The 20,320-nt window shown below is 39.9% G+C and overlaps 2 protein-coding genes across 2 annotated transcripts; one reads left to right on the top strand and one right to left on the bottom strand.

The window, feature by feature from the left end:
- Positions 1-1,458: 1,458 nt before the first annotated feature.
- Positions 1,459-16,683, top strand: arhgef15b (Rho guanine nucleotide exchange factor 15b). The gene is made up of 17 exons (XM_044021769.1): positions 1,459-1,729; positions 5,939-6,469; positions 8,476-8,630; positions 8,739-9,504; positions 9,626-9,677; positions 10,100-10,155; positions 10,664-10,920; positions 11,405-11,565; positions 11,681-11,833; positions 12,231-12,360; positions 13,193-13,267; positions 13,583-13,675; positions 13,769-13,923; positions 14,530-14,700; positions 14,795-14,880; positions 14,963-15,067; positions 15,624-16,683. The coding sequence occupies exons 2-17, from the start codon at positions 6,046-6,048 to the stop codon at positions 15,791-15,793; spliced, it is 3,009 nt and encodes a 1,002-aa protein (XP_043877704.1). The 5' UTR covers positions 1,459-1,729; positions 5,939-6,045; the 3' UTR covers positions 15,794-16,683.
- A 67-nt stretch (positions 16,684-16,750) lies between these two features.
- On the bottom strand, positions 16,751-19,525 carry LOC122766694. The gene is made up of 4 exons (XM_044021767.1): positions 19,451-19,525; positions 19,228-19,351; positions 19,054-19,136; positions 16,751-17,708 (listed from the first exon to the last, which is right to left on the bottom strand). Exons 1-4 carry the CDS (start codon positions 19,475-19,477, stop codon positions 16,938-16,940), a joined length of 1,005 nt encoding a protein of 334 aa, XP_043877702.1. The 5' UTR covers positions 19,478-19,525; the 3' UTR covers positions 16,751-16,937.
- Positions 19,526-20,320: the final 795 nt, after the last annotated feature.

Here is a 20,320-nt window from a genome sequence, read left to right as displayed (position 1 = left end):
TGAACGGTTTCGGAACAGAAAAGCAATTTATTTATAGAAATACAGTAAGTTGTTTAGCAAAGTAAAAATAAATCGTCAATAAAGAATAAAACTTGTTAGAAAGAAACTAATGATTACACTTGTGAGAGAATATGCCCAAATTGTAAGATTTAAGTTTTTTAAATTGGCTTTAAAAATTAGCTTGATATAAAGTTTATTGTTCGTTATTATTTATTTACTGCAAATTATATCAATAATCTGGAGAACGATCAATTTAAACTTTTTCCTACATAATTACATATATAATACAAATATTTTGGTGCAGTATAATTCTTGAGAAATACTGTTTTCCTCAATTTAACGCTTCATATTAAATTGTTCCAAACTGAGACACTAGGTGGAGGTAAAATACAAAAGTTTAGTACACACGAGAGGATTGAGGGAGGGACTGCACCTGCCAGACACCTGTTTTTAATTGTGCACCTTTTAAACCATGAAACCATGCTTACAGCGTCTGTGTCACGTGATTCTATTTATAGTGGTAGTAATGAGCGTATTATGATGTATAAAACATTGCAGTTCATTGTTTAGAACTGAAACAATTAAACTTCACTTCATATAAAACATAGTAGTAACTCACTGCTATTCTCACATAGCACATTCCATAAATTGATAGGTTTAATTGGACTCTGTGAGTTGTTCTTATTGCAAAAGCAAAGATGTGCAGACCCGGAAAATGTCGAAGTTCTAAAAGTCGTTCCTTCAAAATAAGAGTCTTCAACACAAAACAAGAAGAATTACGCGTTAGTGTTTCAGTCATTGCTCGTGATGTTGGCAAACTATTATCCATCCATGGCTGTACACCTTTGTGTAAACTGTTCAATCACTTTTTTGTTACCAGCACTCCAGTGTATTACAAACCCTATGTTTTTGTTTTGTTTTTATCTAATTTTGTTTAACATTTAAAGTTATCAAATGTTTTTGAAGTAGTTGTTGCTGGTGTCTGGAGTCTCATTGTGGAGTCACAATGATACACATTAATATACTTATGTTATAATATATGTATTATTGTTTACAGGCAGTGCCCTTTATATTTTCTGATTGGCAAGTGGCAACATTTTGCCGTTTCCATTATTTCAGCCCAAACTCAACTATATTGTCCCTCAAGGAATATGCCTTGAATAAATGCAAAACACACATATGAACCATACAAAAAGCCATACAAATACATAAAACACATCAATATCACACCTTTTCTGTTTTTCAAAATCCGTTACACAAAACCATATTAAACAATGCACAATGGATTTATTAACTACGTTAAATTGCACTGTAAAACATTTGCTGGGTCTTGTACAGGTATTTCACAGCGTTTGATATTGAGCTTTTATTTTGAAATACCAAACCGGATTCTGCAAACATTAAAGCATGTGACTTGTCGGTCAGCCGCCTGGTGCCTCCCTTTAGTCCCCTCTCGCTCTGTCATACATTCAACGGCTAACAAAGACGGGACAACAAGGGGGGAGATGGGAGCTCACACAACAACCATGTCAGAGACTATATCCAGAATAAACTGACCGCATCTCTTTTATTTATTGTGTTATAACAGTAAAGTTTAGCTATATCCCGGGTCGATTTTAACCTCACCCTTTCTCTCTCTTGGAGAAGCCAACTACAACATGTTAGACTGTCAACATTAAAGCCGCCGAATGACTGAGGAGACACAACCAGAAATGTCTGAATACAATTGGTGAGTTTTATTTCAAGAAAAATAAATGTTTAAACCAAATTATTATCATGAATTATTGGTTCAGCTAGTGACGTTGGTATACTCTCGAGATCTGAGCTTGTAAGCACTTGTTTTCTAATGTAAGCCCGCTGAAATAGTTGACTTTTTGAATAAGATTATAGTAACTGCGTTATACTGTAGAGTAATTGTGTGTACCTTTGTTACTGCTGCAGGGTTTTTCCTCTGCATCATATTTTAACCTTATATTTAACAGATGTTTCATTCTAAAATGAGATTTAGCAGTGGAATATTTAAATAGCCTGTCCATGACACTTGTTTATGTATTTCGGTTACTGATATTCAGATCACAACTAGATTTGGAATTACGTCTGTGGTAATTTACCACTAGCACTATCTACAATGGTGTCCTAAAATATGAGGTCTATAGGAGAAAGTGGTGCTGGATTGCCTTTTTCTGTGTGTTTTCTTTTTCGACACACCTCTTTCTGTCACTGCTTCCTGGCCAGCGTGGAGCTTCCAGTCACATCACTTGTATCATAGTTGATTTTCAATCAGGCAAGAGCCCCCCTACCCATTTTACACAGAGAGAGAGGGAGAGAGAGAGAGAGAGAGAGAGCCAGTAGTGTCCAGAGCAGATGGCAAACTGCACACAGACAGACACACAAAACATTGTGTTAATGGAAACTCTCTTTAAGCACTTAAGGAGTGTTTTCAAGCTGGTCTGATTTAAGGGATCGCACTATATCTGATATGAATTGGATTCACCGGGACAAATACACTTACTGGAATGAATGACTGGCCCACTGACCCAGTCAGAGTGTGTCAAGTCCAGTCGACTGGATTGGGTGCAGCTATTGAATGAAGCAGGTCGGAAGAACAAAGACAAACAAAAGACCCAAATTCTGAAAGAAAGTCAGACAGGGGAGATGTGACCTAATGTATACTCTAGTATAGTATATGCTAGTGAGGATTCACACCCACCTATTAGAGGTTTATATGCCACTCTTCTCTGTGGACAATGATAATAACCAGAGGGCTAAAACTGAAACCTTTAAAAACCTACATTACACCCAGACACACCTACACTGATGTAGTATGTCTTGTTCTCAACTGTTTGAGAGGCCATACAGATATTATTAGTGTATATAATATATATAGTATAATATATCTCTTAGGTTATTAAGAGAAGAGGTTACAGGTTAATTGTGTGTGGTCATACAAGGCTTGAGGTATTAAAATGAACCTCATGAAAATGTTATTCAGTGCTCTGCTACTTTATTATTTCGCTTATTTTGAAAATGGCTGCTTGTCCACGGCACACAAATGCATTCTCTCCAGACTGAAAGGTAAAACCCTGTCTGTCTTTTTATTGTAAGATCACTATCTGACTGTGCTGCGTGCACAGCTCCTTCAAACTGGTCTGACGAGCTGGTGTGCTTTCTCGGTAACAAATAGCTACTGGTGGTGTGGTGAGGTGTTGACTCAGATTACAAACAGTGACGTTTTTGTTGTTTGTCTGCTGGTATTTAGCAGTGTTGTCGATTGTTTAGAAGATAATGTAACTACATAGGAAAAAACAAACGAAATCAACAGCCAGTAATATTCCATAAACCACTCTGTAAATGTTCCATGAGGGATTTCCTTGGGAAAAAAATTAAAGACAATGTCGTCTTTAAAAAAAAACAAACAAGAAATAAAAACCTACATTTCCCACAATGCATTTTAATAGCACCTTTCTATAGGACCTTCTCTTTGAAGCAAATGTCTTTCAAATTCGTTCAAAGTCTACATACCTCTAGTCTGAAGCACAGATTTTTTTTTTTATCCATAACCCAAGCAACCTGAGACAACAGTAATGGCATCTGAAATTGCTGGAGTGGCCCTTTAAGAGTCACACAGTGCATTATCATATCTCTGCTCCTTGTTCTGCATGAGTCAGAAGAAGAGTAACTCTCCTCTGGTTTGATATTGCATCAGCTGTTGCACATGCATAATCAAAAAAAAACACATATGGTTTATGGAATCTGCAGCGTGGACGTTTGGCCGCCCAGAATGGAAACTGAATTTCATCATGTGTCTTTTCATAGACATTCAGAGGAGAAAAAAGGTGGCTCAGAGGGGTTAGTTTGTCTGCCTCATTTCAATGTTTGTTTGAATATGGAAATTTGTAAGAGTGTCTCTGTAGTGTGCGTTTTCAGATTTGTCCTGATTGTGAATTGTTTTGGTTCCTTATAATAACTTAAAGGTTTTAAAGGACTGTTGATTTAAACAGATAAATGATGATGCTGAGCAGGAGACGTGAGCGGAATATTTTGTCACTGATGCTGAAGAAAAAAAAACAGGCACCTGCACAACAAATTTTTTGGGGTTGGGGGTTTCAGTGAAAGCGGTGTGCAAACTTGCACAACCACATGTTCATGGGCTGAAAGCTAAAACAGTGCCAACATGCTCAGGGCTATTCAGACTGTTGTGGCAACAGTTGAAGGGGGAAGTGATTATTCACAACAACTGTATCGTGGTTAACTTTTATTGGAATACAACCACTGCATCATGAATAACAATACGATAATAACGTCCGTAGGTGTGTTTATGGGTAACATAAATTCACCTGTCACTTTATTAGGTACACTAGATTAGACTAGGTACACTGGATGGACAACAGCAGCAGACCTTACAGTGTGTCTCTCCTGCCAATTTAGAAGACTACATGTGTACCTAATAATATCCCATATCCACCTCTGCCCCTCCTCTAGGTTCTGTTAAAACATTGGGGAAATCTGACCAAAGATGGATGGCGTTGACCAATCACAGAGCAGCTCACATACAGAGAGAGCACTCTTATTGGCTGTTCTACTAAGCAGCTGCACGTACACCTTCCCTTTGGGGGAAATTGTTATTCCAGCATTGGCAGCAACACCTGAAGAAACAGTTGGACAACAACATAATAAAGATCTGCGTCACTTCTGTCAGAGATGGAGAGATTGCTTTGGGTCTGCTGTTGCATATAAAGCATTTGCTTCTTTTCATGTTAATCTGGTGGGAGGGACCCAAAATATTAGTAATCAACTTTTCAAGTATAGAAGCAACAATTTGGATAGACAGATATTGCCATTGCAATAAGATTAGCCATACAACCTTTGAGGTCAAGATCAGTTCAATTCATTTTTGTGTTGCAGAGATTTAAAACAAGAACATTATCTCGTGAGATGTCATCAAAATGTTAACTACTGTACACTAATGCAAGGATGAGAACTTAGAACTAACTAACATTTGTGTACTGCTTTTTAAAAAAAATGGCATACAACATAAAACAATCAAAAATAGAATAATTGAATTGCCTACTTTGCCCTACTTTCTAATGATCCTGCCTACTGCAGCTTCAATCAGCAGATAACAAAAGCAGAAACCATGTTCGCACACTGACATTTGCTTTTTATATCATGTCGACGTCAATAGAAGTTCAAGCTGAAATTATTCAAGATGTGTACCAAGAGCGTCCCTGTTCTGATCATGTGGACATGTCCTCCGTCTTTAAAGCAGAACATTAAATCAGAATGTTGTGCTTTTGGGTTCTGAGTCATGAAATTAGAGGGTCAGAAATTGTACAGGGAATATCACAGTGGAAAACTGTGGTGTGGAGCCACAGCTGGATTTGCCCTCGCATGCGTTCCCTTGTGGTACAATAAACAGACTCTACTTTTAAGTACCTTTGGTCATATTTGTGGGAGTGTATTCTGACAGAGAGGGAGTGAGCTCTTTAATGTGCAAAGTCCATTTTCCTGTGAGGCCATACAGTGGAACATTTGTTGCACTGAGCTCTCAGTGTCTGACCTCAGGATTATACTGAACTTGAAACACTTTTGTTATGGGGTCACAAAACAAAAACGTTGAAAGGTTTTCTGATTAACTGAATGGAACCTTTGGCAGTCAAGCAAGCTGTATTGTAGGTAATGTAGGTGGTACATTTTTACATGGATGAAAAATATGAATCTCAGATTATGCTTCATATTAGTACATATTATTCTAAATGTACAAAAAACAAATCATTTTTATTTTATACACTCATGGTGGTTATATTCAATTTCTGTCAATAACCCCGACTATGTAATGCACACTGGACCTTTCAAAAGTCAAAAATAATTTATATACAGTCATTTTGTGTACAGTATTTCATATTGAACTAAATCTGCCTTTCTCTGTCTTCATCAGGTGGTGATGACGCGCTATCACTGACCTTTGTCCTCACAGCCTGACCCCTGATAGGTCAGGGCTTACAGAATAAAACACACAGTAAGAGAAGTCCATCTCCAGCTGCCATGTCTGTCCAGGACGCATCCCAAACGTCAACGCTGCCTTCATCCCTCAAATCTGAGGCCAAACCAAAACCAGAGCTCCTGCCAAAACCTGCGACACAGGCCAGCTCCCCTCCTCTGGGAGACAGAGGCAGCTGCACGGGTGTGTCTGGTGGGAAAGTCAAAAGGATTGTACATAAGTTCAGCAAACATGAGCCTGTTTCAGAACAACAGCCCACCAATGGGACCTCAGAACCTAAACCAATTAGGACGGTCAGAAGACCTCCGTCAACAAAGCCCAAGCCAGGCCGCCCAAGTCTGCAACATCAAGTTAAGGAAGAGCAGGCTCCTCCGCTGCCTATGAAGAGGAGTCGCTTCCTGAAGAAACAAATAGAGAGCGAGGAAGGAGACGAGGGGGACGGCGTCACCATGGAAGGCAGCCGATCAGGTACAGTGTGTTTGATTCATTTATTTATATTTCTGGTTTTGTTATTTTGAGGGAAAAATTACATGGTTGAACAGTTACATGGTTCAATCAGCTGTGCCTTGTATAGTCCCATTTCTAGCCTGCCCCTCCCTACATGCAGCACACAGTGACACAGTCTAAGCAGAACTACATACAATTTAGAACAATTGATCAGATGGAAAACAATCATGAAATAAAACTGATATTTAAATTCACAGATTCATACATAGATACTCATCTGGTTGAAGAAGACAAAAGTGCACAGTGTCTGATTATTTGGCTAAAAAGAAGGTTGTGCGCTCAACTGATGGACGGTCTAGTATTAAACCTTTTTATATATTTCCACATGTTTGTATTCTTTAGAATAAACTCTTGTATCCCTCACGATTAGAACGATTAGGTGCCAAATGACTTGTATTTACAGCTGTCTACTGGAGTTTTTTGATCTGTGGGTCAAAGATCAGATGATACTCCAAACACAGCGTGATCCATGAACGTGAATGGTCAGTCAGTGGCAGTTTCACAGATGATAGAACAAAAGCAGTGGTTGGATCAATCCCACTGATAACGATGATAGAAAATGATTATACATCAATGGGACATTGTCATTTGCCTTTAAACTGGAAACTGAAATGTTAAAGAAACACTCACTGTCCCACATCGGACCTTGGAGCCAGAGCGAGTGTCTGGGTCCAAGGCTAGTTCATGAAAACGGTGCCGTGCTTGATGAAGTCAGTGTTGATAACTTTAAAAAGAAAAGGTATTCCGGCCCCCAGCATAGTCAAGGTGTTTGTCACAGACAGGTGTGGTGCTAATCTGTCCCAACTGACATTAACAGGTTCTGTCAGTCAGCTGATCACCTGCTTTGCACACACCACACTTATGTTTATATGTGTTTGAGAGTTGTGTAAATCTATCTTTATGAGGACAAGTTTGACGAAAAAAGGGGGGACTTGTTATTCAGTCTTCATACAGCTGTATTGGCTTTCTGGTTGAGAAATGGGTTTATGTTCGGTTTGTAGTTGTTACGGTTGGTTATTAAGGCCATTTTCATTTTAAATAAGTAAAGGTCATTCACAAGTATGGTGATTATACACTCATAAACTGGATTACACTTTTTTTATTTTCACTTTCAGTCTGTAGAGCATGTGTCTGTGTCATGATTAAACAGCCCCCTCTTCAAGCTAACACATGCTACCACTTCCTTATTTTGGTTCCCAGAAAAACAGAAAGCTTTTATGCTGTTATTGATTTTTGAAAAGGGAGTATTGTCTAGAGTATTATTTGTGATTTGGGCTGCAACAAACAGTTGTGTTCAACAATGAATTTATAAAATAAAGCAAAATTGTGAAACATAGATTTAATGTTTGAGCAACTGAGTTAGAATTAATGCCATTGTTAAATGAGTAAAACAATAACATACTATTAATATTATTGGCCTTGTGTTGATGTAGTTCACAACAGTATGCATTGTTATCTAACAATTAAAAAAATACACAATGAAAAAGGCATAGTTGACACATTTTGACACAAAAAGTGAATCAAAAGAAAACCTTTTGAACTGTATTATTTTCTCTCTACTCTCTATTCTCTACTAACTGGTGTGGAAAGTGTTACACTGTGCAAGCTTTACTAATTTACTCTGACTTTTTTTTCTTTTGTCTTTTATGTTTGTACTCTTTGTCCCATTTAACTGTCATACTTTCTCCACATCCTCCATTTCCTCTCGCCAATATTGGATCTTTCCTTTGCAATGATCCAAAGTTTCCATAAATATTTGAAGACACTACGTACACTCTGTGCAGCGATGAACTGCTGACGAGACAAAAAAATAAAAGCTCTTAATCAAAGTGAGCCGCCCTGTCGAAGAACACATGTGAGATAGACACAAACAGGAAGCTGCTCTTTCACAATAATAGACACAAGGAAGAAATTGCAATCATTCATTTCAAAGTAGCTAATATGTGTTTGGGTTTTTTTTAATCCAGAGCCTGATGGAAAGGAAGGGGAGGTCCAACTGATTGGAGGAGGTGAAGAGGAGACAGAGCACAGTTCAGACGAGTCGCTAAGTCCCTGCTGTGAGCCAAACTGCAGCTGTGTGTGCCACCTCCAGCGGCCTGGCATGAGACTGATGTGGGTACCAGTGGATGTGGAAGATATCGGGCAGGAGGTTATCGAGGAGGATGAGCCTGATGTGGGTGGTGAAAAGGGGGAGGTCGAGAAGGACAGGGAGGATGGAGAGGACGGGGAGGACGGGGAGTACGAGGAGGACGGGGAAGTCGGGGAGGATGGGGAGGACATGGAGGACGGGGAATTGTATGAGGAGGTGGAGCTAGGAGGGGAAGAATACAGTCAAGTAGGAGATGAGGATAGGTTATCTGAGGTTGATGAGAGGGAGGTGTTGACCCAAGACAAGCAAAAGTTCAACCACACTTTGGATGTTTTGATTGCTGAGGGTTTCAGGAGGCGGTCGGACCCTGGGCCTCACAATGTCCTCAGCTCACTCACTGTCACTCGCTCTCAGTCTCCCCCTGTTCCCCCCAAACGAACTAAGTCACCCCCAGTTTCTCAAACCCAAGACGAAGAAGAAAATATTTACGAAACCACACTTCTGGTCCCGCCTACTACTAAAAACGCCTCAGCTCAATGTAAGGAACTGGATATTCCTCTTATCAAGGTGCGCAAACCAGCTCGTCGCTCTAAGCTGACGTACAGCACCTCGGACCCTACATCTGACTTCCAGATGGATAGTGAACCCACCCCACCCACCATCCCGCCAAGGGTGCCCATGATTCCAGACAAAAACAGCCTTGGGCCAATGCACAGAGGTGCCATCCCTCTTCCTCAGCCCACCCTGGAGGAGTGGCGGGCCCTGCGGCCATCGTCACCCAACAGGCTGAGCCCCCAACGAGCCATTACTCCACCACTTGTACCACAGAGAGCCCCACCTCCACCACCAAAGACTGACCCCAGGCGGCTCAGCAGTGCCTCACTGCAAACATTCCCCCAGAAAAAAGGTGTGGACAGAACAAATACTTTCATCGTTGCCTAAAATTGAGATTATGAATGACTTTAGAATCATTAATTAAATTGAAACTGAAATCGTTTTGAAATGAAAACATTTACTTGCCTTTTTAGAAGAAGAAGAAAATGGAGATGAAGAAGATAAAGATGACATAGTGGAAGAACTGTGAGTTTTACATTCCTTAAAAGGATAATATTGACAATATTCTGTTTTGCCTATTTGTCAACAAATCACATGAAAAGACTAATGTCAGCTCTGTGTTGTCAAAAGCGGAAATAAGCCTGGTGGAGTCATTTTCCATTATTATGATAAACATGTTGGTGTTAAATAATCAACAACTGAAAATAGTACTACTGTTCGAGTAACAATTACATAAAATTACATTGTCTTGATGTTTTTGGAAATGGTCACAGACTGAGAGACACATTGTTGGTTTTGATGTTTTCATGTAATTACTAGAACATAAGAAAGGTTTTAATTTTCAGCTGACCTTTAATTTAGCATAATGTGATGTGCTTGGAGTTATAAATAACTTTTGTTGATATATCACACTGGGTGTTCTTCATTTTCTGTGCTTCCTGTTTCAGAAATAGCTCACTCAGGAGGGACTCTTTGTTCTGCTATGAGTCTCATCTACAGGACGGTAAGAGTAACACCACCAGTCGCAAACAGAATATTAAAAGAAAAACATCACTTTGTAATTGTTGCAAATGCAGTGTTGGCCAAAATCACAGTGTCGGATGCGGGTAAGAGTAAAATGTCAAATCCGTGAATTTCGCATAAATAGCTCATTAAAGGCTGTAAAGAAAGACGCACATCACCAATGTCATGTGACCAGAATGAGGGATGCGGCGATCATACGTGATCAAGAAAAAAAGACAAGTGTAATTTTGTAAAAAGATGACTAATAATGGTCTTGGTGGTTACTTGGTAGTGGTAGTATCAATCCATCCCTTTACCATACAGATGCTCATAAGCTGCATACCAAACATATACTCTATACGATGGACCATGTAGTTCTAATGATGGTGAACAATTATTATTACTATTTCAATATTTATATTATTATATTACTGCTATTGTCGATGAAGTGTTTGTATCATGTGTTGTGTTTACATGCTCAATTTTCTGTCTGTTGTTTTCCCTCAAAGAGCCTCTCTACCAAACGTACCGCGCCACCGTCATCAACAAGGAGATCCGCCGGCAAACAGTTTGCCGCAACATCAGTAAGACCAGCGTGGACTATGCTATGGATCTGAACATCCGTCGCTCTAGGGCTGATACTGGACCTCCCAGGAGCAGCCCAGCAGCCACACCAGCCCAGAGCACGCTGTGGCAGGACCTCCCGACTGTACGGGACAGTGGAGTGCTTGAGCAGCTCACCGCCGAACAGTGCAAGTACCAGGAGGTGAGAGGCTTAAAGAGAGGAGAGGCTAATGTATGGAGGAGTGCTCCCATAAAGAAAAATCAATCAGGCAAGGTGGAGAGAAATTGTAGAGGCGGTATTTATCCCAAAGTAATAATGCAATGTTTTTATACAGATCAAGCTCCATACTCCCTACTCACTCACTGCTGGAACATAATATTGATTTACCACATATGTTGTTTTTTAAACCCAAAACAAAACTTTAAGCTTTGCGAACAAGGTAACCAATGAAGTACTGAAAATAATGAATAAATCTAAAAAGGGAGAACAAAAAGTCTTTTTAAATTAATAAATTAATAAAACGGTATTTGTAGCAGTTATTAGTGTAGACATTGATTTGGTATCGCACACAAGAACAATACATTGATTTAAATCTAATTGACTGTTTTGATTGTCAATTATCATTCAAATATTTTTTGTAAATTTTCCGTTTCTGTGTGTGTGTTTTGTTGATTCCTCCTGGCAGAGTATGTTTGAGGTTTTGACATCAGAGGCCTCTTACCTTCGATCCCTGCGTGTCCTGACTGAACATTTCGTGGACAGCCGGGAGCTGGAGGACACACTGATCATCAGGGACAAGAAAACTCTCTTCTCCAACATCCTGAGGGTGCGAGAGGTCAGCGAGAGGTGAGAGATGGCAGAAGCGAGGATAACGTGAGAGAAAAGGGAAAGAGGACAGAGATATATGACTTGAAATGTACATTTGGTCATGTATGAGGTTAAGAACTGTCTGATTCCACAGATTCTTAAAAGACTTGGACGACCGCATTTTCAAGGACGTAATCTTCTCTGATATCTGCGATATTATTCATTACCACGCCCAGCACAAGTTCCCCGTCTACATCGACTACGTTCGCAACCAGATCTACCAAGAAAAGACCTTCACTGCACTTATGTAAGGAAGAGCTGTCTGTCTATCTTATGTTGTTGCAGATGTGAAGCAAAGATGACGTGAAGTGTAGTAGTAGTAGTATCAGTATTTCCTGCTGGTCTGGTTTGAAGAAAAATGTCACTCTTTTCTTGAGTTTAAGCTTTAAAAGATTAGTATTTTTTTTAGCTTGAGAGTTGGCAAAAGTACATACCTTCTTTACTTAAGCAAAAGTACAGATACTTGTGTAAAATAAAGATTCGTAAAAGTAGAAGTTCTTTACTCAGGTAAAAGTAAGAAAGTACAGGCTTATACACAACAGTTCTTAGCACAATATAAGATTTCAGAGGCTCAACAGCATTTAGAGCCATTAATATGTGAAAATGTGCATATTTTACCATGTGGACTTCATGTGCGCCCACAGGAAGAACAACATGCAGTTTGCTACGGTCATTAATCGTCTCCAGGAGTTGCCCCAGTGCCAGCGGCTACCCTTCATGTCCTTCTTGCTGCTGCCTTTCCAGCGAATAACGCGCATCAAAATGCTAACTGAGGTGGGACAGCTTTTATCAAACACAGCCAGAAGGCTTAGTTTAGCCTAGCTTAGCTTAAAGACACCAATTAAAACTCCCAGTCCAACCATAAGCTGTTACATTGTTGGTTTGCTGTTTGTTTAAAAAACAAAAACAAGATACATTAAGTTCATTTTCAGATTTTTCTTACCTTTATCGAACATTTTTCAGTGTTCTTTGTTTTTGCTAAACTAGGTTTATAATCTTCTTGCTCTAGCTTGTTGGTAGCCATTTTGAATTGAATAGCCCAGGTGTAATATATCAAATTCATTATGGCAGAGTTTGATTTACCTCTTGCACTGTTCTGACAAACTAACTGACTGTTGTCAGCAGCTGTTAGGGTAATATAGGGGGCCCCTACATACACATTATATAAAATGTTGACACTACACTGAATTCAGTTTACAAATGTATATAAAGACAATGTTTTAAGCACTTTTTGGAAAAACTTTTTATCATTTTTACCTTAAAAAAATCGCTCTAGTTACTAGCTAGTGTCGTGGAAATGTCACTGGTGCGTTTCACAGTGTGTTTAAATAGAACGCCACATATTTTTGTAGACGTGACTCTGAGTAATTGAAAGGCAGTAGTCCGAGTTCATCATGGAGTGTTGTTGCGTGGAATGTCCTCATTCCAGCATTCTGGAATTCTTCCCCCACATACAATCACCACTTCTGCTTGACCCACAAGCAAACATAGTTTAACACACCTTGTCTCAACCTTATGACCTTTTTTTAGATTCGGATGGAAAAATACTTGCAGTTGATGCTGTTTGTCTGTTGCGGAGATGGAAAGTTGTTGTTTGTCATTGCAGAACATCCTGAAAAGGACAAAGGAGGGGACGACAGAGGAGGAGACTGCCTCCAAGGCTTTGGCTTCTATGTCGAAGGTAAATGTCCCTCACTCCTCACCGTCTCTGCAGACAAGTCAATATATTTTAAAATGCCTCACATGCCTCTGGAAATTTGACGTCAGCTATTGTCTCCATGAAGGATTTCCTATTGAATGAGCTCTGCGGTGACAGTGAGTCATTCGTGTCAGTGAGGACAATGGCACTGCAAGTGATAGGTTTTTCTCTAGTTAAAAGAAAGAACATGATACTCCCAATGAGAGACAGACGGTTTTATATAATTGCAGCTGTATGGAAAATGAGGTGTGGAAACTAGTGAAGTGAATTAAACTCTTGACGTTGTTATACTCAAAGATCATTGATGAGTGCAACACTCAAGTGGGAAAGATGAGGCAGATGGAGGAGCTGATCCTTATCTCTCAGACGCTGGAGTTTGACAAGCTCAAGGTAAATACAGGCCACAAATATATCAGGGTTTTTGCACCCAAGCTCCTTATTTTGAAAGAGTGTTAAGTGTTTCTGCCCTCCTGCCATCACTAGGCCATTCCCATCATCTCTCAGAATCGATTCCTGGAGAAGAAGGGAGAGCTGCAGGAAATGTCCAAAGGAGGAACTCTCTTCAACATGAGGGCCAAGTTCACTCCTGTCTACCTCTTCCTCTTCAATGATCTGCTCGTCATTGCTGCCAAGAAGGGGTGAGGCAGTGTTTGAACACTGATGCTCAACAATGAACACTAAACGTAACCTATTTTTTAGATCTTTGGTGGATTTTAACAGACATTTTTGATTTACTTTAAGCTAACATGAGTCCAATGTTCAACATAAATGTCACTGCAAAACACCAGTTAAATAAATAATAATAAATGTTACAGTTCCATAAGCAGATATTATTTACTTTACTTTATTTACTAGCATCATATTCTTATGGTTTATAATTAACCTAGTTAATAAAGACAGTGTAGTTGGAGTGGATTATACACTTATCTCAATATTCACTTGTCTGGTATGTGATATACATTTGTTTGAGTAAGATAGCAGTTAATCTTCCTTGGAAGTTTTTTGACCATCTCTGTTGAGAAGGCACTTTGAGGACATTGCTCCCCACTTCCTCAAAAGCAACAGGAAGTGGTGTTTGAGGAGAAGTGAGAGAGGATTCCATTCATGACATTGAAGTAATACAAAATGAATGCAACATGCCTGTTTTATTTTCAATAAATAGTTTCCATTATTAAAGCTTTATAATTCATCAAGTGAAAACATTCACATGAAAACAACAATTTGCCTTTCCTTCTCTCAAACAGTGCGGAGCGTTTTGTTGTTGTCGATCACGCCCATCGCTCTCTGGTGCAAGTTCAGCCACTAGAGGAAGGTGGGAGCAGCAGCGGCAGCCCCTACGAGCACTGCTTCAACCTCACGCTGCTGGAAAACCACCAGGGACGCATGATGGAGCGGCTGTTCAAAGCCCCCTCCCAGTGAGTCGTCCTTTTGCATGTCAACCGAATGCAAGACTAATTTTGCAACAAAAGAGATGCAGCATGCCAAAAAAAAATCTGTTTCTGTGGACAGGTCAGACATGCACAGATGGATGGCGGCTTTTCCCAACCCCACCAACCCAGCCGCAGATGAAGATGAAGTGATTTATGAAGACTGGGGTGAGAACATGCACACACAAAAACGTCATGCATCTGTTTTCGAGAGGTGCGGTTTTACAGTTGTGTGGGTTGCGTGTGTCAGACTGTCCACAGGTGCAGTGTGTGGAGCAGTACATTGCCCAGCAGGCAGACGAACTCACGCTGGAGCCCACTGAGATCGTCAACGTCATCCGCAAAACTAACGAGGGTAAGAACGTGCCGGGACAGAGTCGTTTGTTTACCTAATTTGCAGTGTTAGTACGGGCGCTTCACATCCTTGATACTGCTCATATTTTAATGTTGTGTTTTCAAGGCTTGAAAATAGCAACTGTATGTCTTTCATAACAAACAGCTGTTTGTTGACGTATTAGTTTGCTTAGTAGATGGATGAATAAAATAAGTGGAATCTGAATGATAATTGATTTTTTTTTTTTTTTATGTAAAAAGGTGAATGAACCATGTATTGATCATATAAAGTTGAGAAATGATTAGTTTAGACATGCAAAGTTAGCAGTTTCAGTGGCACTAGGCGAACTAAATATGAAAATGAATCCTATGATAAAAGTCAATCATTAACATGCCTCCTCCCTTCACTCTGCTCGTTTATACACCCTGATCCTGATAACTGCGTCAACCCTCAACCGTAGCAGTTTATTGATTTGGTTTTCATTTCTTGCATGAGCAATACAGAAGCCTCCAATCTTCCCCTATTTGTTCTCCTCCCTCCCTCCGACCCCTCCCCATCCTTCTCTTTTTTTCCACAGGCTGGTATGAAGGGAGCCGTCTGTCCGATGGTCAGAAGGGCTGGTTCCCCGTAGGAAATGTCATAGAGATCACAAACGAACACGTGAGGAGGCGAAACCTCAGAGAGCGCTACAGGGTCATTCAGGCGGCGTCTTTGGTTTCCAATAGCAAACTACGCACCATTAATTAGTTGACAATGATTCTTTTTTTTACTTAAAAGGACAATACATGGAAACTCTGTTCGAAGACTATTCAGGGGATTTATCGGTTCAAGTGGCAGTTTCTAGCACGAAGGAAATGAAAGATAAAAAGGAGAAGGGTAAGACTCACGAGACGTCACAACAGACCTGCAATCATCACCTTATTTATACTACTGGAGTGTGTGTGCGTTTACTGATGCTCAGAGAAACTGTGACGTATGAGCGTGTTCACATTCGACAGCATCTTCCAGCATCACAGCTGGAGAGTTCACCTCTTCCCCTGAACATGTACAGTGCTCCTGTGTTTCCGTCTCCTCATGCACAGCTGGGAAACTGCCAACTTCACATGCTCATCATTCTTGCAATACCTCGACCAGACTGTATGGAGGTCAAACCTGCTGAAAAGAAAGAAAGAAAAAAAAAAAGGGAGTTGCTATAAACGCCTCTTATGTCAAAGCCATCACATATGCAACGTCAAAGTGGAGTCCTTTCATTCTTCTTGCTGTGCGTAACAACCTGGGGAAGTGTCAAAGTGACCAGAAGCAACACATTTAATGATCAAATTCTAAAAAACATTGACTGCCTAAAAGATTCAGCAGTGTTCATGTTTTAAAAAAGGAATCCATCTCACTGGAGTGACACTTCTGTCATGACCAGATTAAGGAGCTTGTGTGTGGCGGCTCCTCATGTTTCAGTGGTGGATGACAAGTTTGTGTCCCTTCCTACCCATTGTAGAACAATACTTTAGCACCACCTGCAGCTTGTTCTCCATTTGTTTTATTTATGCGTAAATGTACAATATGTTGTAAATAATGAGAGGGGGGATTGTTTCCTTCAAAACACTAGCAGTGCTTTTAATAAAAAACCTTTTGTCTTTTTAGCAACAGTAGGTGCTCATTTCTAACAAATTGAAGTATGGATGTTTTTATTGAACGCTGGCTGAAAATAATGAGGCATAATGTGCAATATTCAACGGTAAACATGGAAATGTTCTCATTTGTACTCAAGTGGGAAACGACCACTGCAAAAACAAATAGAAAATAGCAAAAAAAAAAAAGGGGGCAATGAGGTGTCCATAATGAAGGTGAACAACGAACACAAAAAGAACACACACTTCTAGGTACAAGGAGATTATCACTGCAGGATATTCAAAGTCGCCACATCTCCAAGGCTAAGGAGCACACACAAAGCATCACCCTCAGAGTCTGACAGCATCTGCTTCACCTTAGAGACACTTATGTCCTCGACAGATCTGAAGTTCCTCCAGATTGGTTCTCTGTTCTCATTTATACAAGTGTCATTTTGAGTAAAGTTACTGGCTTCGAACGTGGTTAAAGTCTCAGATCCTGGCTGGATTTCAGTGCTTTTTACCAAATCTTCATTATGCTGGGATGGTAGAGGGAGAGGAAGCATTACTCCTCGTTCCTGGTCTTCCTCCTCAACACAACAGCAGCTCAAAAGGGTGTCGGCTGCTTCAAGCTCTGCGTCTGACCAACGCCTTCCCTGCTGCAACTTACTTTGTAACCCTAGATCCTTGTGTCGATGTTCTTCATCACTAAGCGAAGTTAAAATCACAGGTTGACAGTGACTGTGGGAAAAGGAGGCGGTAATGTTCACTGGTGACTCTTCAGCACCATCAAACTCCATCTGTGTCTCATCAATTTGTCCAAGCTCTTTGTGGTGCAGCTTCAGCAGGTTGGTAATGACCTGGTCCTCTTCCTGGGTGAGCTGGACAACGTAACAGCTTGGTTGCACTGGTGTAGAAATTGGGTTCTCCACCCACTCAGAGCCACCCAGGTCTCTGGTGGGATGCGAGCCAGATCTGAATGGGTCAGGCCGGTTTGGTGGGGCCAAGCAGGCGGACATAACTGGAGGAGGAGTGTTGAGCTGTAAACTATCAGTAACCTGGCAGGAAGAAATGAAAGGCCGTGAAATTGTGTACATCACTGTTCCTTAAGAATTTATCATTTTGAAGCCTCAACATTTGTGATTAGAAATTCACAGATGTCTCTTATTGAACAATCACACTGGTGACCACTGACATGCTGTGCTCTGTTGTTTATTTTCCTCTAAATGGAAACATAATTTACAAATTTGACATCATGTTCGATTGATGCAGACCTGAAACTATTAATTGAGACCATTAACTTCTCAAGAAAGTGTTTACCGATAATATCGGTAAAATGAATTATCATGATTTTTTATTCTTATTCTTGGAGATGCCACCAAAAAGAAATACCACTGGTTATTGGTAAAAAGAAAATATAGATAGCTGTACAGCTGATGCTGTGTCTCCATCATGAAAACAAACTGCCCCATGTTTTGCCCCTGGTCTCAATTTCCTCCCAGCTTTTTGGTTTATGGAGTTTTAGCCCTGTCTGAGCTGCTCTTATTAAAACATGCCTGTCTGTAAGCTCTACTCACCCCCACCTCACCCCACAGAGGAACTACAATGTGGGAACATTTCTCATCATCTCAGCCGGCACTGAACACTGTGCATAAAATACTCCCACTTTAAGAAATGTTCTCATCAGTGAAGTATCAAGCACAATAGGCTTTCCTTCAAACTATTATAAAAGCAGAGTCACCGTCTTAATCACTTTAAATTTAAATTAAATTGCAGAACAATTTACACTTTACAAATTTGCAATACCCGTCAAAAAAATCTAAATAGATACAGCTCTTAAATTCTCCAGTCCTCCATTTTATAAAACTTCTCAAATTACATAACATTCGAGGGTCAAAATCAATGATATTTGAGCTGAAACAATTAATCGATTACTAAATTAATCAACAACTATTTTGATCATCGATTAATCGGTGCAAAGCTTTTTTAAAAACAAGATTTCTGATTATTTAAGCTTCTTAAATGTGAGTATTTTCTTAATTTCTTTGCTCTGGATAACAAAGCAATCATTAAAAGTAAATCATTTTGATTTGTGGACAAAACAAGACATTTGATAACGTCGTCATTTCCAGGTTTGATGAACAGCGATCAACATTTTTAAGGCTTTCTGATATTTTATGGACCGACAGTGATTAATCGATTATGAAAATAAACGTTAGTTGCAGCTCTAAATGATATCACTAATTATATTAAGACCAAATATGTTGTTTATAAGTATGTTTGCAAACTTTGCATAGTGTATTAAGTTTATTTAGCTTCCCGTGGACTAAATAGTTGATTCTTATGGTATGATGACCCATTTGCAACCAGATGTGTATATGCGTGTGGCAACAACACACTTACCCTTAATTCAGTGACAAAGTTGGGGATCCTATAGCTCATGGTGGGGTCAGTGTAGAAGAACTCTGCTGGGCTGATTGGAGCAACTAAAGGAGAAGACAGCTCATTTGAGTGAGGTTTCACAGCGGGACGTGGTGAAGCTTTGACCCAGATGTGGTGAAGCTCTTCTCTTCTCACCCGTTTGGTCGTTACAGCCTCGGTGATGCCGAGCAAAGGCAGCAGCCATGTAGAGAGACTGGAAGGAAGGATGGTGCAGAGTTCTGGTGGAGACCGGTATAACCACAGGCCTCCTGGGCCTAGTCTGTACAAGGAATATAATACCACATCACCATATTTAGCGGTTTGACCAGTAGAAATTTAATTTTCCACAGAAAACAAACAAAAGTGATGAAAAACTTACTGTTAAATCTCCTTCGTTGTAGTCCATGGTTGAGTAGCTGTCCGAAGAGTCGTCTGCCTTATTTGTTGGTGTCAAAAACTGAAAACAAAAACTCACTTATGGCGACAACCAGCGCCCCCTGTTGGTGCACCTGTCATTTGACCGAAGTTAAAATTACAGTCAGTCAATATTACCTTTATAAAAACACATGTAAATATGTCCTGTATCCCATCACAATGGAGATATCACCAGGTGCCACCAATGAAGGCTAATTAACATTGGGACAGATAGGAAAATTCGCCTATCTGTCTTTCAAATTAGCCAAATATTTAACCTCAGTTCCTGTATACATGTTAGTTTTAATAACAGTCTGGATTTCCATTAAAGGATTTAAAGGTGTGTAGGATTTCAGGGGATCCATTGGCAGAAAAGTTAGCTTGTATAATTTACATTGCACACATTTCTCATTAGTCTTGAATGACAATAAATTAAAACTGTTGAATTTATATCACCTTAGAATTGGTCCTACAATGGAAGCAGGTCCTCTTCCAAGTCCCTCCCAAGTATAGCAGAACAGAATAGATAACATGAAATCTAGGTTAGGCTTTACAGTATTTGTGCGTGTGTGGGGGGAGGGGTATGCCATGTAACATTCCTTATGGGCTTCTTTACAAGAGTATTTAGGGCCAAAAGTATACAAAGTCAAGATAAAAGTCAAAAAAGAAATTCTTTGAGATTAAAGTCAGAATTCAGTTCAAAGGTTTGTTTTTACATGGGGCCTTAATACTATTCTGTACTTCCTGCAAGAAGTTCTCTCTGGGTTGGTCTGGTACACCCCTAGATGCCACTGTGTCATACACACTGGGCAACAATGAGCCAAGAAAGACTACA

This window comes from Solea senegalensis, linkage group LG3, assembly GCF_019176455.1.
Source record: "Solea senegalensis isolate Sse05_10M linkage group LG3, IFAPA_SoseM_1, whole genome shotgun sequence".
Taxonomy (NCBI): domain Eukaryota; kingdom Metazoa; phylum Chordata; class Actinopteri; order Pleuronectiformes; family Soleidae; genus Solea; species Solea senegalensis.
The sequence above is the reverse complement of the archived record's forward strand: the minus strand, read 5'-3'. Positions and strand labels throughout refer to the sequence as shown.

Bases quoted from the DNA above. Each gene is read 5' to 3' on its own strand.
- arhgef15b (XM_044021769.1), top strand. From the start codon at position 6,046: ATGTCTGTCCAGGACGCATCCCAAACGTCAACGCTGCCTTCATCCCTC. The intron at 9,678-10,099 runs GTGAGTTTTACA...TTCCTGTTTCAG, and splicing joins GATGACATAGTGGAAGAACT to AAATAGCTCACTCAGGAGGG. The intron at 12,361-13,192 runs GTGGGACAGCTT...TTGTCATTGCAG, and splicing joins GCATCAAAATGCTAACTGAG to AACATCCTGAAAAGGACAAA.
- LOC122766694 (XM_044021767.1), bottom strand. From the start codon at position 19,477: ATGGACTACAACGAAGGAGATTTAACA. The intron at 19,352-19,450 runs GTAAGTTTTTCA...TTCCTTGTACAG, and splicing joins ACAACGAAGGAGATTTAACA to ACTAGGCCCAGGAGGCCTGT. The intron at 19,137-19,227 runs GTGAGAAGAGAA...CTTCTCCTTTAG, and splicing joins AGGCTGTAACGACCAAACGG to TTGCTCCAATCAGCCCAGCA.